This window comes from Falco punctatus (assembly GCF_963210335.1).
Source record: "Falco punctatus genome assembly, chromosome: 10".
In the NCBI taxonomy this organism is placed as follows: Eukaryota; Metazoa; Chordata; class Aves; order Falconiformes; family Falconidae; genus Falco; species Falco punctatus.
Window position 1 is genome coordinate 16,498,652 of NC_137590.1, and position 17,168 is coordinate 16,515,819.

General features: G+C 55.8%; 2 protein-coding genes across 2 annotated transcripts; both read right to left on the reverse strand.

The window, feature by feature from the left end:
- Positions 1–99: 99 nt before the first annotated feature.
- CDK5RAP1 (CDK5RAP1 mitochondrial tRNA methylthiotransferase) lies at positions 100–7,864 on the reverse strand. Its single transcript, XM_080404051.1, has 13 exons — positions 7,252–7,864; positions 6,540–6,643; positions 6,032–6,066; positions 5,183–5,283; positions 4,786–4,996; positions 3,829–3,949; positions 3,313–3,543; positions 2,967–3,064; positions 2,798–2,853; positions 2,559–2,689; positions 1,520–1,669; positions 965–1,105; positions 100–817 (listed from the first exon to the last, which is right to left on the reverse strand). Exons 1-13 carry the CDS (start codon positions 7,784–7,786, stop codon positions 737–739), a joined length of 1,995 nt encoding a protein of 664 aa, XP_080260177.1. The 5' UTR covers positions 7,787–7,864; the 3' UTR covers positions 100–736.
- Positions 7,865–7,874: 10 nt separating this feature from the next.
- Positions 7,875–17,151, reverse strand: LOC308070328 (bactericidal permeability-increasing protein-like). Its single transcript, XM_080404055.1, has 15 exons — positions 16,946–17,151; positions 15,905–16,019; positions 15,410–15,538; positions 14,531–14,686; positions 13,992–14,055; positions 11,979–12,042; positions 11,426–11,517; positions 11,094–11,270; positions 10,807–10,866; positions 10,514–10,681; positions 10,032–10,099; positions 9,735–9,777; positions 9,324–9,387; positions 8,715–8,791; positions 7,875–8,128 (listed from the first exon to the last, which is right to left on the reverse strand). Exons 1-15 carry the CDS (start codon positions 17,058–17,060, stop codon positions 8,078–8,080), a joined length of 1,443 nt encoding a protein of 480 aa, XP_080260181.1. The 5' UTR covers positions 17,061–17,151; the 3' UTR covers positions 7,875–8,077.
- Between the last annotated feature and the right edge of the window lie 17 nt (positions 17,152–17,168).

A 17,168-nucleotide genomic window follows, 5' to 3' on the forward strand; every position in this document is an offset into this window, starting at 1 on the left:
ACAGGGAAATCCTCTCTAACCTAGATCCAAATATCCTCAGTACAAGTGTGAGGCTGCATTCCCTGAGCCTTGGGTACAACAAATTAAGCATCACTCATGCACATTAAACATCATTTTATATTCCACAGTTCAGTGCCAAATTCCATCATACAGGCATGGCGCAGGTTCTTAGTTCCCCTTTCCAAGCATTTTGCAAATAGGGAAGTTACCGACATTTGGAAAGAATTCATCACAATCTTCTCCTGTTCTTTCAGTTCTTCGTCCCCTTTGGCAGTACTTCTGCCATTCTCCAGCAGTTACTGGAGCTGTATTTTGTAGGCACGACCAGTTTTTGCAGCTCCTAAACTCAGCTGAGCTAGTATGAATGACCTGCTCTGCAGACACACATTTCTCCAGCTGGGCTGCAGTACAGGACATGATCACAGCCAGAGGACAGACCTGCAGCACTGCAAGGCTGGGCCAAGCCTGAGAGCAAGTGAAAATATAAGATCACACAGTCCCTGGGTTTGGCAAGTCCCTACACAGCTTCCATCCCTTTTGCCTACAAACTTGCACAGATCTATGAGGGACAGGTTGCTGCCAACACAGAATATATAGATCATTATTACTATTATTGCATATATATATTCTAATATACATACATCTCCCTGTTTCTACCCTGTCTCCACCTGACCAATTGTCCTTGTTTCTTCCTGGAGAAAATGTGCTGCTTCTGTCCACTGGCAGCAGGGACACCTCAACGACAAGCCGCAGAGCGGGAAAGGGTAGTACGACAGAGCAGAACTCCCTTCAAGGTCTGAGAGCTGGCAGAGGTTACCTGAAAGAAACAGTACAACAGTCCTCAGGAACAGAAAGTCTGAGGAGGATCCATTCTAATTTCAGGCTCTCCTGGCAGCAGCTGCTCTAGAGAAGAGCACTATGCAAGAAAAAGAGCCCAAGGAAACAAGCATTGCAGACAGGTCACCTTCACCAGGACATAGTCGCCTGGCTGGGCTCTGACCAGAGCCTTGCAGCCCGCAGCATCCTCTATCTCGGCATCAGGGAAGATCACCTTGATGTTGCCGTCATTTCTCCCACACAACTCGGAGGCAGAGCGCTTGCTGGGCTGAAAGGAGGACAGGGAAAATTACCTGCATGGCAATAGCTCTGATCCCCTGCTGGGCTTTATTGACTCGGGAATTGAGCACCATTGTTTTAAAATCCACATTCCACCACGTAACAAAGTGCTATGGCCAGTGCTGCTGTGGTGACATTCACACCAATGCCAATGTTTCAGTATGCACTAACTCAGTGCTTGGCCAGAGAGGCATCTCCAACCTATTCCACCCCCCTGTGCTCAGCTCAGTGCTCTGGAAAAATCAGGCTGGCTGCTTAAGTGTGAAGACAGTGTCTTGGGGTCCTAGGATTGTGAGAAGAGAAAGTAAGAGAGGAAGGTAGAAGCGATGATTGCTGTGTATGACCCAAGAGCCTTTTGGCCAGCAAGAGGGGAGAAGGACAACTCTATTCCAGGCACACTCACCCCCTCCACCAGCACCAGCTGAGACTGGCCCACCATCGCCTTGTTTGCCCTTGCAGCCTCCTCTCGAAAGACAGCAATGAGCTCCTCCAGCCGCCTCTTTTTTATGGCTGCTGGCACATCGTCTTGCAGCCGGTGATATGCCCGGGTTTTCTGTAAACAGACAAAGCAAATGTGGCCTCTCAATAACCAGAGCCTGAGATCAGAACCTTGTCTGACCCCAGCCAGCTTGGGTGCTCTCAAGCAACAGCCTTGCACACATTACAGTTTATATTTACAATCTCAACGAACATTCTGAGGTGGTAAGGACCAGAAATGTCTTTGAGTTCCTCACATTCTTTCGGCATCACCTGTTTGGCAGAAGGTCTGACGTAGGGCACTGTATTGGTGGCTTTGTGAAGCAGTTCTGCAGCTCCTGTGTGAGATGGGTCTGTTGCCTGTCTGTCCGTAAGGACAAGCAATGGATTCTACTACTTCCAGTCCCATGTGCTGAAAAGTGATCCGTATTCCTTTCCTCCCTTATGTTTCCCAACCTCCTGTCCTTTCCCCCCCATCAGCATCTTACATTTTGGAGACCGTTCTAATGGAGACTTGTCAACTATCCACTCTTCTCATGGAAACGCCTTCTGAAAATTCACCAATTCTCTCCAGACTCCATTGATAGAGTCTCTACAGCTGGGCTCCAGCCCAGCTACATCTGCACAATTTCTCATCAACAAGTACAAATATACCTGCAGCCAGGCCTCTGCAGACATGGCTGCTTCAGTGCAATCACTCTGGAGCATCTGCACCAGGTCACCCGATCCGTAACCAACCCCGACACACAAGGGAGCTGGAAGCCTTTCAGGCACAAAGATGGCCCTTGCAGAACCACATACCCGTGCTGCATACAAGCAAAGAAATCTACCCATATGCCAAGTCTTTACGTATTATTTTCAAGAGCTTTTTTTAAAAAAAAAATATCTTATTGTGAGAAACACCACTCAGGAGCTAGACGGGATGCCCAGAGAAAACAGTCTTCTCCATCAGGTCCTGCACTCACCTGTCTCATGCTGTAGGCAAACAGGAAGCCTATGTTGTAGCGGACTTCCTGCAGCAAGGACACAGTCTGCTGGTGATCTTCTTCTGTCTCTCCACAGAAGCCAGCAATGAAATCGCTGCTTAAGCTCACTCCTGTAACAGTGACGCAGCTTTACACTTCCTCCAAGGAAGAGAGGAACACTTCACTCAATAAAGGACAGTGAGTTACAGCTGTGCTGAGCTGACACCAAGAACACCTACCTGGAATGGAGTCCCGCACGTGGTGTACAAGCTCTAAATATGCTTCTCTAGTGTACCTGCAATGAAAAACATATGGATTTGCTAATCAGAAAACCATAGCACCAGTGAGGAGAAACCAGCATCCTAAATCAGAGGGCAGGGCACAGGACACCCCGTGGCGGTTGCTCACCCTCGTCGCATGGCCTCCAGGACTCGTGTGCTGCCACTCTGAGCTGGGAGGTGAAGCTGTTTGCAGATGTTGGGTCGCTCCTGGATAAGTTGCAGGACCTGTGATGAGCAATTAGGAGAACAACATCACAGACCGCTCAACCCTACCAGGATGCCAAATGGAAGTCTTCCTCAGGTAAAAGCCAGCTAATTACAAACCTGCCAGATTTAGGACAAACACTCCCCCTCCCAGGAGCTACTGTCCCTGTTCTGAGATTCCATGTTCCCTTTGGGAAGGAAGCACAGCTCACACCTAGCAGTTCAGAGCTGCCTGCAAGGAGAGGTCCAGGTGTTGATTTTACACTTGCCTCATCAGGAAAATCCTTGGGGTGTGGAGAGGTGAAACGGATCCTCATTTCTGGATCAATTCTAGAAACCTGGTCTAGAAGATGTGCAAAGCGCAAGCCTCCTGGTTTAGCTTTGTAGATTGTGCTAAAGCCACGACTGAGGACTGGGGCAGCAGCTGACTGAAACTGCACCACAGACATGTCTCGAAAGCTGTTGACGTTCTGACCCAAAAGGGTCACTTCTTTCACTCCCTACAAAAATAAACAGAGAGGAAAAAAAAAATATAACCCAATCGGGATGGCTAAGCTGCAAGGGCAGCCACAGTTTTACTCTTACTTCAAGGAGTCTCCAAGGGAAGCTCTCCCTTCCCTGTCTGTCTCAGAGTATTACAAGGGGAATCAAAAAGCCACTGTGGTAACCTCATCTCCACAGACAAAGGTGGTGTCATTAGTTAAAGGTATGACTGAAAACACTGTCACTGAGAACAATCCTGCCTCTCATGGTTTGGGACTGGTGGGAAGGAGGCTCTGCCTCACCTGATCTGAGAGCATCCTCACTTCCTGCAGGATGGACGCGATGGGGCGGCTCCTTTCACGGCCACGGGTAAAGGGCACAATGCAATAGCTGCACATGTTGTCACAGCCCCGCATGATAGATCTGCCAACAGGTAAAAGCGCAGGTCATGCTGCAATCGCTCCTGAAGAATCATCCATGTTGCACCCTGTCCTGATTTGACCTGGCCCAGCACTGCTGCCTTCAGCCAACCCCCTCGGCCTGTGGCACACACAGCATCAGCTCTGAATGCGGCTCTGCAGCCTCCCTGTATGCACCGTGCCAGCCAGAGCTGGCTTCTGCTTGCCCCTAGCTAACTCCTCCTAATTCTTCATGCATGTTTCCAAGAAACTTGGAAAGCAACTAATGAAGCATGGACTTGCACTGCAGTCTGGCAGTGATGAAAGATCCTTCTGCATCCTGTTCCCACAGAGGATGATACTGTCCTTCTGTACCCTACAGCCACACTGAGCAGACTTCGATTTCATGTTTGGGAATCTTATTATCAAAGCTAAACAAATGGAAACAAAACCAACAGAAGTTACAATGCATGGGAGCATTAAAAGAATTAAATAGGGTAACCTGGGGCAGGACATAGCAGAAGGCAGAGGATGAGAGAGGCAGACTTTAGAAAGGCACAGATGTCAGTGGGACAGAAATCACTTGGTGCAGCATCAGGCTCAGACAATCAAGATTCTCAAAGGAGCGTAAGAGAAGCCTGCAGACAGCCAGAGCATGGGGCAGTCTCTCCAGGGCTCAGTCAGGCAGCAAAGCAGCAGTAAACACACAGTCTGGTAGGCTCGTGCCTCTGGGCTGCCAGAAACAAGTGCAACCAGGCATTGCATCTCTTGGGTAGCTACTGTCACTGGCATGTCTGCTCTGCACAGCAGTATTTCCAAACCAGAACCACAGAAACATGCACAGAAAAAAATGGTACTTACACAAATGCTGTCGTGCCACCTGCGCTAGTCTGGACAGGCAGAATATCTGCATAAGTCTCATCTAGCGATAGCAGAACATTAGCAGCTTGCTGGCCAGACTCTGCCACAGCCAGCAGCCGGGGAAGGTCACGATACGCATCAGGGCCTGCCACAATATCGACTAGCTTCTCCCTGTGCAGAATCTCCTCCTTAAGCCTCTCAGCCATGCATCCTGCCACCAAAGGAGAAGGGTCCTTGTAAAGAAGTGCCCACCCTCATTACACCTCTGCACCCCTTCACTAGCTGCTTTTATCCTGCAGAAAAGGCTTGGTGCTGTCAGAGGGCAAGAGGAAACACAGCAGGATGAGATGTGGCACAACAGTGTGTGCTATCCCCTGCTGCGCATCCCACCAGGTACCTAGAATCCCGATGCGGAGAGGTAAGCGAGCCCGCTGCCGTTGGGCTTTCAGTGCCTTGAGATGCTGCAGGCGATTCCAGATAGCCTGCTCTGCCTTCTCCCTGGGAAGCCAGGAGAACAGAGATTATTCTGGTTGCTGTGCTTTAACAGTCCCCCAACCTGAAGCAGCCCAAGTCCTTTGAGAGAAGAATTCAACTAAAGACAGGGAATCATCCACCTGATGGCACACGGAAGTGATTCACGGGGTGTAGCTTATGTCTTGACTCTATCTTATCTACTATTCTTTTGCTCACTTGGGAGCATCTGCACTGGGGAAACAACTCGGGGACTAAGCTCTTGTGGAGAAAAAGTCTGCCTTAGCCAGCCAATGTGAGCTACTTTGCAAGTGATAATGAGCATTCAGAATCTTCTGCACACAGAAAAAAACAAGTGAAGTTCCCTATATATTTATATCCCAAATTGCCCCTAAACCTATGTCCCAAATCTCTGAAGTACAGACCCTGACCTAGATGGACAGTCACATCAAGAGAAGACAAAAGAATATTTTAAAAAAAAAAACAAAACCACAAAAAAACATAACAAAAATCATTCAAGCATAAATCTGTGATCTTTAACCGCCCATGGCTTATACACAGAGCTTCCACTACCAAAGAACTTCTTCCTGCTATACAGAAAGGCAATTCACAGCACAATTTGTGTTACACATTGTAGCAGCCATTAGCTCTACTCTCCACTAAACAGGCAGTTTCACATCTGCCTGCTCTTTCCCTCATACACTTACTGCCTTGGTTTTCAAAGGGCAATTCCTTAAAAACTGTTCAAGCCCAGCAGTGACAAAAGTTTCCTTACCTCACAGAACAGGTGACAAGGAGAATCACATCTGCCTGAATTGAAAACAACAAAAAAGGAAGAATTTGTAAAAGCCAAACAGTAAGTCCTCATGCCCTGCACAGATAACCTGAAAAGGCAGACTATAAAACTCACTTAACTCAGTGAAAAAGATTTGCCCAAGTATGCAGTGGATTTCAACAAACAAAGATGCAAGAAAATAATACAGGACAAGCACAGTCTCCTGCTAAATGGTAGAACTAAACTCAAAGATGAGTCAGGAGCATCCTGCTGTGTCCAATCCCTCTCCCACTGAGAGCGATCCCAGCAGTTTAAAGAAAAAAAAAGGACAACCCACAGCTTTCTAGCACACTTGTTAAGTAGCTTCCCTTACTCCACAGAACTTAAGACTGCAAAAAACAGTGTCCTGCAGGACTGCGCTCGAGACAAAAGCTGGGACTCACAGGCATGGCAGCAGTGTGATGCCCTCGCAGGCCCGTGCTACCAGAGCGCTGCCAAGGTGCCTCACCTCATCCAGCTCCTTTGTCCTCGTGTAGCCATTCTTCTGCAGGATGGCCCAGGCGATCTCCGTGTCATTGACGTTCATCTGGCAGCCATATGTCTCCAGGTAAACTGCAACAAAGGCGTTTTGACAGGCGGTGTGACGCAGAAGCCTGCTTCGGCTCTCATCTACAACCCGTTTCTATGACCTTTCCCACAGGAAGGAAAACTGTCCGACCACTGGAGAGAGCAGGGCCAGCAGCACAGAGACTACCCTCACTCCGGCCCGCACAGAGAGGACACACCAAAAAGGGACCCTGGGAGGCCCGAGCGCCTCGCTGCAACCCTCATCACTGCGACCCATGTCACTGCGACCGCCAGGTCTCTGGGCTGGGGCTCGCAGGGAAGCAGGGGCTGTGTTATTGCTGAGACGCGGCGGTTACCGCCGTGACCCCCCAGCACCGCAGCCCCAGGCCCTGGCGTAGCCCCAGGCCCTGGCACAGCCCCGGCCCCGGCCCTGCCGAGGGGTGCCCGGACACCCGGCTCCGGCGCGGGGACAGGCCGCTGAGCCTGTGGCCTCCGGGCTGCCCTTCCCCCAGCCTCAGACCCCCCTCGGGGCCCCCACAGCACCGACCCACCCGCTACCCCCCTGCCCCGGCCCTCGCAGCGGGGCACGGCTGGCCCCCGGCCCCCGGCCGGCCCAGCCCCGCCGAGGGGGGAGGCACCACACACCCACAGACCTTTCCCGGTCCCGGGGAAAGAGCCCGGCTGCGACTCGGGCTGCGGCCCGGGCCCGGGCACCGCCGCGGCGGCCCCTCGCAGGAAGCGCGGCAGGTCCGGCCCGCAGGGCGCTCGGCGGGGGGCGGCCGAGCGGAGCAGCCCGGCCGCCCGCAGCGCTGGCCCCCAGGGCAGCATGGCGCGGCCGGGCCGGAGGCGGCTCCAACGGGGAGGGGGCGGCTCCGCCGTGCGCCGCGAAGCGGTCCCGGCCGCCGGCCCGGCCCTGAGAGCAGGGTTCCGCGCTGCCGCCGTTCCGGTAGCGGGCGGAGCTGGGGGCCGGCGGGCGGGCGGCCGGGCCCGGCCCCGGCCCCGCCGCGGGGAGGTGGCGTGGCGATAACGCAGCCGGTGCTCGGTGCTGCTACGCCGCCTCCGTAACGAGCCGCACACACGGGCGGTCCCGGACGCCTGCACCTCGCGGGGCGGGGGGGCCCGGCAGCCCCGGCGCAGGCCCCGGGCCGAGGGAAGGAGGCGCAGCCCCGACACAGACAGCACCGCCATGGCCGCGACCCCAGCGCCTTTATTGCCGCCAGCTGCCCCGGCACACGGGGGAGGCGGGAGGGGAGGGGGTAGGGTAGGGTAGGGTAGGGTAGGGTAGGGGGCCCAGGGTGGGGGCCGAGGGACCCCCAGCTCTCAGCAGGCCCGGTGGGGGCCATGGGGCTTGGACGAGGCAGGCGGTGAGGGCCGCAGCGGCAGGGCTTCAGCTCCGGGTGTTTGGCTCCAGCGGTGGGGCCGGGGGCAGAAGGGGCAGGAAGGGGCATTTTTGATGCTCGTGGCCCCTCTCTTGCCTTATCACCGTCCCCCCGGCTGGTAGTGGACGTCTGCTCCGAGCAGCAGGAAGTTCTGGGAGAAGGAAAGCTGGCGTGAGGCTGCAGCCGGCCCTGGCGGCACCGCCGTGCCTCCCCGTCACTGGCCGCGTGCGGTTCCACCGTCCGCCGCCCTAACGCCAGCCCCGGAAGGGCTCTGAGGGCACCTCTGAGGGCACCTCACAGCCACCCCTCGCAGTAACCCTGCAGCATGACACGGTGTGGTGGCACCCTCCGGGGCTTCCCAGGGCCTCCCACACTGTGTGGGGCAGCGGTGGCACCGGGCAGGCACTGCCACCCGGGGAGGGCTGGGGCTGGTGCTGCTGCGGAGCTGCATGCGCTTAAAAAAGCGTCGTGGGCAATTCAAGCCCCGGGTTTGAGAACTGGAGAAGGACACAGTGCTGCCCTAGAGGTGTGGAGCCCAGGCCCCAGCACCGCGCAGACGGGCGAAGCGAGGCTCTGTTTTGCAGCTGTGCTGTGGAGATCCCGGACGAAGGCACCCTCCTGCCTGCTGCCCTCCAGCACAGGCTGGGGAAGGGGCTCTGCACGCCATGCTGGCAGGCGGGGGGCACAGGGGTGGCAGATCGGGCTCCGGCTGGGGCCAGGTGCTCCCCCTCACTCACCTGGTGAAACCTCACGAGGATATTGGAGAGCGTTATTCTGTCCGGCAGTGGCAGAGGGAAACCCTGTTCTAACCTGGCTGGAAAAGACAACACATGTGGCCACATTGGGTTGGGAACGGGAGCAAGAGGGAGCACGGGCCATGCAAAGCAGGTGGCCACCTCCTCCTTCCAGCACTTTCTTTGCCCCTGCTGCTCCCGGGGTAGGTAGAGGGAATTCCTCCTCAGCTCCACAGAAGGGCTGGGGGCTGCGTCTGCTTTGCCACCCCTCCCCCGGTCCCTGGCAGCCACCAGCCCTGCTCTGGCCCAAATTGGTGGGGAGTCACGAGAAGCCCTGAGCAGGGGAGAGGGACTGGAAAGCATTAGGATATGCATCGTGCTCATTTTTTCCATTGTGTTCACTGCTGGATGCATGTCACAGCACCAAAAGGCTCCCGCACGCTGCTGCCTGCGGCCTGCCTCCGCCAGATGCTTTTACTGCCTTCTCCTGCAGGCTTTACCCACCGATCAAGCTTGGGAACAGGGATTTAATTAGCAAGCTGGGCCTGCTTGGACTGAGCAACCTGGCCGGCGATGGCTCCAGCACCCCCATTCCCCCCAGCAGCTTCTCACCATTAAGACGTGGGAGCAGGATACTGGAAGTGAAGATGTTCATTATGGACTGCAGCATTCGCACCTGGGGAGTGGAGAGAGGGGGAAGGAAAAGGGCTTTAGCCTGCAGGAGAGCAGGTGACTAGGCACTGGAGGACAATTAGAAAAAGCAAAAGAGACAAGGAGTTAGGATAGGCACATGCTTCACCAGAGACCAGCGGCTTTGTCTGGTCACAATGGCAGCGTAGGAAGTGTAGGGCTGAGAGGCAATGGCATCTGGCTCTGCATCCTCTCCTAGTCTTGCAGGCTGAGGCAGGAGGTGTCTATGGGGTCCTGAGTACACCCCCAGGTCCCATGTTGGAATGAGCCTTCTCCCTGCCCCCCCAGCAGGCTCTTTCCTTCATGCTCTGATCATGGTCCAGGATCACTCACCTGGAAAGTGCCAACATCTGAATTCTTCACGGAGAGCTTTATCCTGCACAGACAGAAGCGGTGCTGTGAAGGCCGTCCCAATGGAAGGAGCAGTTCCCACCGCAGTGCCACCCATCGATGGCCACACAGATCCTGCTCCCTCCAGCCCCAGCTCATCCCCTCCGTGCCAGATCCACATCCCTGGGCCCCCCCCCCACCTCACCTCTGCCCCCAGGAGCCCACCCAGCCCCCTCACCCAGCAGCAGCTGCGCCTGGGGCACCGGGCGAGCCAAGCCCTGCGTGGCTCCCTCACCGTACCTGCCCACCTTCAAGCTCCCAACTATGTGGCCAGATTTCACGTCGACCACAGCAGACACGTTGCTTGTCTGGGGAAAGAGTGCAAGAGAGGTGAGTGCTCACCCCACCTCACCCCAAACCAGATGCCCAGGGGAATGGCTTTGATCCTCTGAAATGCAGCAGGACCACTGCCCATGTTTGCACGCAGCATTAAACCCAGCATTTGTCAGCTCAGGTGTTTTTCTGTTGGGGACACCCCCACCGCACCAGGACTGGGCTGGTTTCAGACAGCATGCAGCACCTCCCCTGCCAGGAGCTTGGCAGCAGTGGCTCAGCTTTGCTGAATGCAGGAGGAGGATGGTGCACAGCTCATACTCCCATCTTTGCCCAGCTGAGATGCAGGGGAGAGCTCACCGACACACCATGTCAGCTGGAGCTGTGGCTGCACCCAGAGCTGCCCAGCCAGGAGCGCAGACATCGCTGCAGGCTGAGCACAAACTCACCAGGCTGAGGAGGAAGAGAGGAACCAGGCTGGTGTTGGGAAGGATGGCGTAAGCCTGGATATCCACAACAGGCTTGAGCGAGAGCCCCTCTGGTCCAATGTTCAGGAATGGGGCAGAGGGGGTGGACAGCCTGAGCTTCATCGGCATGTCTGGGTACATCTTCTCGAGCTGCAGAGGAGCAGGGTGAGTATAGGGGCAGTGGCACAGACCCCCATTCCTGGGGGAGACCACCTTGCCCTGAGCAAAGGCTGTGCATGGCAGGAGCCCTGGGGAGGCAGAGCTGGACCACTCACCTGGGGAATAAAGGCTGAGAAGGTGGTGGTGTTCAAGTGGAGGTCAACGCCCTTCGGGATCTGTGGGAGGAGAACAGTCATGCCGGGGCAACGCAGCATGGCTGAGCCCCCGGCGAGATCAGCCCCAGCGTAGTGCCCGGGCTGACAGCCCTTTCCCCATCCCACAGCCCCCGGACAGCTCGCTGGGGGAGTCCTCTGAGCCCACAGACTGTCACCAGGGCTCCTCTGCAAAGGGACCCACTGCCCAGGGACACAGGGACAGCCCCTGTCCCACCTGCGCTGCTCACCGTGGAGTCCGTGATTTCGAAGACCAGTGCCCCGGCGGCATGGTAGGTGAAGCTGGCTGTGTTGAAAAAGTAGCTGGAGGCCCCAAAGTAAACCATGCGGTCGTGATCCGGGGGGAAGGCCAGCGGCAGCGGAGGGAAGGGGACAGCAGAGCGGTGGGCCAGGGAGAAGAATTCACCCTGGGAGAAGGGAGAGAGGTGAAGCAGGAGAGCAGAGGGTGGTGGGACTCCGACGCAGGCTGGCAAACAGTTGCAGGAGGTACCTAAACCTGGTTCCCCACCCATCTGTGGCAATGGCATCAGCCAAATCAAGCCTTCCCAGGGCAGCCTCTCACCTTCAGGTCCACATCCAGGGACTGGGCGGTAGCAGTTGGGGGTGCCACCAAGGAGTAATCGATCCCAGCCATGGCATCTATTCTGGCTGTGACTGTAAAACACGAGACAGACAGATGAGCGAGAGGGAGGTGGCACAGGAGAGCCGGAGTGATTGCCTCTGCCAACAGCCAGGCAGTGCTGTGCCCGGGCTTCCTGGTGCAACAGCTCAGAACCAGCTTCATGTGTGCTTGCTTCTGTCACATTTCCCTCCTGTGTCTCAGCCGTACAGACTAACTCCTGGACCCAAGGAACAGTCTGGATCCCCTGGCTAAGGCAGCCCGTGTCCCTGCCGGTGCTGGGGCGCAGCTTGATGGAGGCCATGCAGATGAGTGGTCTCTGTGGCTGGACAGGGTGCACAGTGGCAAGTCTCTGCTGATGCTGTGTTCCCCAGCTCCCAACTTGAGTGCAGAAATACAAGGAAATGGGGAGCGGGTACAAAGTACCCCCCTGTCCTCATGGCTGGGAAATGCTGGGAAGAACTACTCCTAAAATCCCGGGCAATCCTTCTGGTACCTGGCAGGGTCTGGACGTAAGGGTGGAGATTGTTGCGCACAGACGTGGCCACCATCTCACAGACCTGCGGGAAAGAAAGGCAGTGAAGCTGAGCCAGGGCAGCTCTGCCAGGGGCAGCTGGTTCACGTCCCCTGGGTCAAAGCCTCAGCCACGCTCTCTGCTTTGCTGCCTGGTGCCATTTTTATTCCTTGCAAAAGCCTGCTTAAATAAAAGAGCACACGATGTTGGTCTCTATTCATCAGGCAGCACATTCATGAAGTGGCCAAGATACAAGTGCGGTTTATACCTGCAAACATCTGCTTGCAGCAAGCTCCCCATGCACAGTTCAGCTCCATGAGGCCCTTGGAAGGAATCTGTGTGTGCCCTCCGTCTTTTCCTATGTCCCATGCTGGAACGAATTGTGCTGAGCTGCCAAAACTTAGCCAAAGCAGAGCAATTAAAAGAGAACCCACAGGGGCAGGAGCACTAACTGGACCCACAAAGCAGAGCCATCCTGAATGCCTACAGCTCTGTGCTGCCAGGACAGAAGAGCAAATCCCTCTGCCACTGTCATCTACTGGTGAAGCCTCAGCATTAGTGGGGGTTTTCATTGCAGGCTAAACACTAGCCCAGGAAATTTACTGCAGGATGCAGTCCTGCAGACAACTGAGATAATCTGCACAAGCTGTCTTCCAGTGCTTTCCCCATAATGGCAAGGAAACCATCAGGCAGGATCAGGCCATCACCTGTCTGACCGGGCATCCCGCCTGCAGCAGCTGATGGCAAGGTGCAGAGCTCTGGAGGAACAGCAACCACGCTGACAGCAGTGCAGGCGTGCAGCACCAGGAGGGAAGAGCAGGGACAGAGCCTTGGGCATGGCCTTATCAACACAGGGCTGCTGCTCTTCCCTGTGCCCAGCCAATAGTCCTCTGTCTGTGCTGGAAACACCCCATTGCTGCCTGGGAGGGTGAAGCTGCAGATGTGCAAACATAGCCCCAGTCCCCATGGCTGGAATCTCCCCATGACTGGGATGAGAACTGCTCAAGCATGTGCAGCGAGAGCAGGAGGCAGACACGGGATGCCAGCGCTGGGTTGGGACCAGGCTGTGCCCCAGGTCCCTGGTGCAGTGCACCCCCAGCCCCTGCCCCCTTCTGCCCATTGCCCCTCGCACCATCTCATACATGGAGAAAGTCACTAAGGAAACATGCGTGGGGCTCGAAGGAGGCACAGAGGGCAGCAGAAGTCCCCTCAGAGTCCCAGAGCTGCTCTCCTTCCAGGAGGCAAACCAGCAGAAAAGGCCTTTGAGCCCCAGCTTCACTCCTGCTGCCAGACCATCTGCTGCCACAGCTCCCAGGAAAGCCATTACATGGCATCGGGAATAGCGCCCAGGCAGGATGGGATATGCCACGGGAGTGGGATTTGCCTGTTCTCCGACTGCCTCCTTCCTGAGCAAGGTTCACATCCAGGGAGGTTGTAACTCGTGCCAGTTAGCCTTGTAGTAATTATTGCTAACAGCTTGTTTCCATGTCTTGTTGCAGGTCTCCTGCATGTAGGCTTTTGTACCGGGTGGCCAGGACCAGGGCCTCCCTGATGCGCCCTGCTAGAACAAGGCAGCACGTGTCTGAAATCCAGAAATGTGAATTTCTCCCCCAGTGCTCCCCGAAGTGCACAAGATTGCAGCCATTTAAAGGACAGCTCTGATCAGGTTTCCTCTGTTAGAGTGAGTTTGGCCAAGGAATAAGATCTAATTAACTGGCCACATGGAAAGAAAAGTCTTTGTTAATTAGGAACCAATTACACTGGACTTTGGCAAAGGCTGCAGGTTTCAAATTCAGCCTGAGCCACACGACGCTATGGAGACTGCAAGTTAGCGATGCCCATTCCTCTGGTTTTCACCACATTGGCAACACACCTGTGAGATCTGGATCTAGTTAAATCCCTACGTGTGCTCCAATCCTTCCAGCACAACAGCTACAAGTGACGGCTAAAGACCACTGGAAAAACCCGGAGCTCTGCCCTCCTTCACTCACATACCTTGCTCTCCAAGATCTTCCGGAATCTGGACTCAATAGCGCTATGGAAGAGGTTGTAAAGCCATCTGCAGAGAAAATCGGAGAGGAGGCCTCTTTCTCTTGCTCAGAGGCTGCTGCAGAAGTGTTTGCCCAGGGAAGGGAGATACTAGAGATGTGGGACCCTGAGGAACATCATTCCTATACCAATTTGGCTTTGCCTCAGGATTTACATTTGCAAGCAGACCTGCTTGCAACCACGTGCATGCAAGTCTAGTGACTGCCTTAAATCTCCCTTAAATGTGCAGCCACAGCTGGATAAATTCAGGCCAGATTTAAGTTCATTCAGTTGCATTTCGGGATGAGAAGTACATCACAAGGGTCTAGAGCCAGCTGACCAGTGGTGTGCCAGTGCAGGCAGCCTGTGGGCAGAACGGGCAGCCTCCAAGGGACAGGAGATCTGCCACCAACAACTTGCTCCTTGCACCAGGGCCTGGAAGCCACGTTCCTGTGGCAAGTGGGCTAACACACAGCATTTCCAGGCCTCAGAGTGAAGGTACGTACCCAAACTTGCCCGAGAAGTGTACCCGAACTTTGGAGATGCGGGTACTGCAGTCAGAGGTGTCAACGGTGGGTTTCCCAGCAGCGTCGCTACCCAGCTTCAGGCTGATCTTGATATAGACATTCTCCACCTTCAGGTCAAATGAGCCATGGTCCCGGCTGCAGGGAGAGGAGGGTGAGAAAGGGACATTTCTCAGTGCTGAGTCCTGGTGAAGGGATCCCAAATCAGCTTCAGGATGGATCTCTCTTGCTCAGACTCCCCCCTGTACTGAGCATCCAGAGGAGACTGGGAAAGTTTTCAAACTCAGGGAAACCAAATTTCTCTGGAACATAAACTAGGAGAGGTAACCTTTAAATAGAGAGGATCAAGAACAAGTAGGGGAGATGGAAGAGGGACAGGAGAGCTCACGCACAGCTCCTCCGTCATCCACCTTTTCTTGCCTCCCACCCTGTTTTATCCACGTCAGTGGCTGTACGAGTGGCAGCAACACCTGCCCACCCCCTGCCCTGGCTCAGGTCTGTCCCTGTCAGGTTCTCAGGAAGGTGCCCCCCATGCAAGCAAGTAGGAGTGGCTGTCCCTCGCCCCCACGTGCCACAAGAAGGGGTATGGCTTTCATGTTGTCTCCCCAACCACTGGCAAGCAGGATAAACGCTGCCTGGCCAGCTCTGAGGGCTCCTGGCATGGAGGGGGCCTGGCTGGGCTCCCCCAGGGTGAGGGGCTCCCAGGCATGCATTGAAAGACAAATCAGCACATCTGGAGAGAGCAAAGCATCAGCTGCCCAAAACATGAGGGAGAGGGAGAGGAGAAAAAACCAGTTCAGACCCAGAGAGGGAGATGCAGAGCAAAGCGCCTGAGCAGGGCGAGGGGAGCTGGGCACACACATGAAGTATAACTTGATCCGCCAGTTTCCATCCAGCTCAGTGAAGGCGTTGGAGATGGAGACCTGCAGACCCACGTTGGGGACCAGGGAAATGCGTGAGTATGGCAAGTTGAAACTGCGAAGGTCCAGCCTAAAAATAAATAAATAAATAAAAAAGAGAAAAGTCACATTCCAGGGGTGCCTTGCCCCTGAGCACATTGCTGGGGAGGAAGGGAGCAGGGCCACCACACCAGCAGCATCCCCAACTCCCATCCTGCAGCGGCAAAGTGATGCCTGGCAGGGATGCACAGAGCAAAGCGGTGCCTTCGGAAGCAGGGTCCCTGCAGCCTGTGGGCAGGAGCATCTCTGCCTGCACCGAGGGCAAGGCCAACATCTCAGAGAGCTGTGGACAGGACAGGACAGCCCTTGCTGCTCCGGGGGATCCTCATCCTCCTCCACTCCTCCTCGTGTGGGCTGGAGGTGCAGTGAGCTGTGCTGGGACACTGGCAGGGCTCACCTGGAGATCTCATAGTACACCTTTCCCACGTGCCGGATGCGAAAGTCACCCGAGATGTCCGGCAGCTTCAACTGGGCCAGCTCCTTCTCCAGGACCGTGATCCCATGCTGATGGGCTGCAGGGGCAGAGGGAGAGTATCACTTCCACGTGCTTCCCACAAGAGCTGGGAGCATGCACCAGGCACACAGCCAGAGGATTAAAGGAAACATGCAGGAGATACCCTGGCTGCTTTCCACCTCGAAGGCTATCTTTAAAGCTAATCTAGGTGCACAGAGCCCTGTGACACACAGGCAATGCTGCCTGATGCCTGCATGCTTGCAAGCTGCAGGGGAAGGTGGTGGCCAGCCATGGAAAGCAGGGAGAGGTCCCAGTCCTCGCTCTCTGGGCTGGGCATTGTATGAGGTGTGCAGGAGGTCCCCAGCACCACCCCATTCCATGCCCAGCACCGGTGAGCAAAGCTGGATGGAGCACACATCCCAGCGAACAGCATGGCGTGAGTGGGTGCCGCATCCCTGCATCCATCTGGGAAGGGGAGTCACGTCCTCCTCTCCCACACGGCTGGCAGAGCTGTCGGGTAAATGAGCTGTTTCTCACACAGTGTATTTCAATCCATAACAACGCTCCGCTGGAGCCGGGGCTCTGCCTGCTTCAATGAAACCAGCGCGGGGCCCATCCATCTCTGTCACTGCCCCCCTGCAGCTCCCCACCTCCTCTCTCCTCCACAGCTCACCCCTCCAGGGCTTACGGCTCAGCTGCCTGGACACGTGCCATAAGAGCAGGACCGTCCCGCCCTGCCAGCCCTGCACAGCCCCCCGAGACCCCACAGACCTTGGCCCACCTGCAGGGGCTCCATGAAGGTGTGGGGGGGTGGGGGCAGACAGGTGCATCAGTGGGAAGCCCCAGGTGATGGTGCATTCGGCACCTGTGGCCAAGGTTACCCCTCATCCTGCCCCAGGACCCTGCGCTCTCTGAGTGGGCAGCTGGCTCCACGCCGCAGCCACCAGCACGTCTGCAAGGAGAGAAATCAGAAGCCAAACCCACCATAGTCCAAGCCTGCCTGAGTGATCCTCACCACGAAGCCAGGGTTGGTGGCCCTGGCGAGTGCCAGGCACAAAGCCAGGACCCCGCAAGCCACCAACAGGCTCTGTGCTCCCATCCTGGCTGCTCTGCAGTGCCACGCTGCTGCTGGGTTCTCCCTGCCCACACTGCCTTTATATCCCTGACAAAACAGGAACCGCGGGCCAGGGAAGCGTGCAGAGCCACT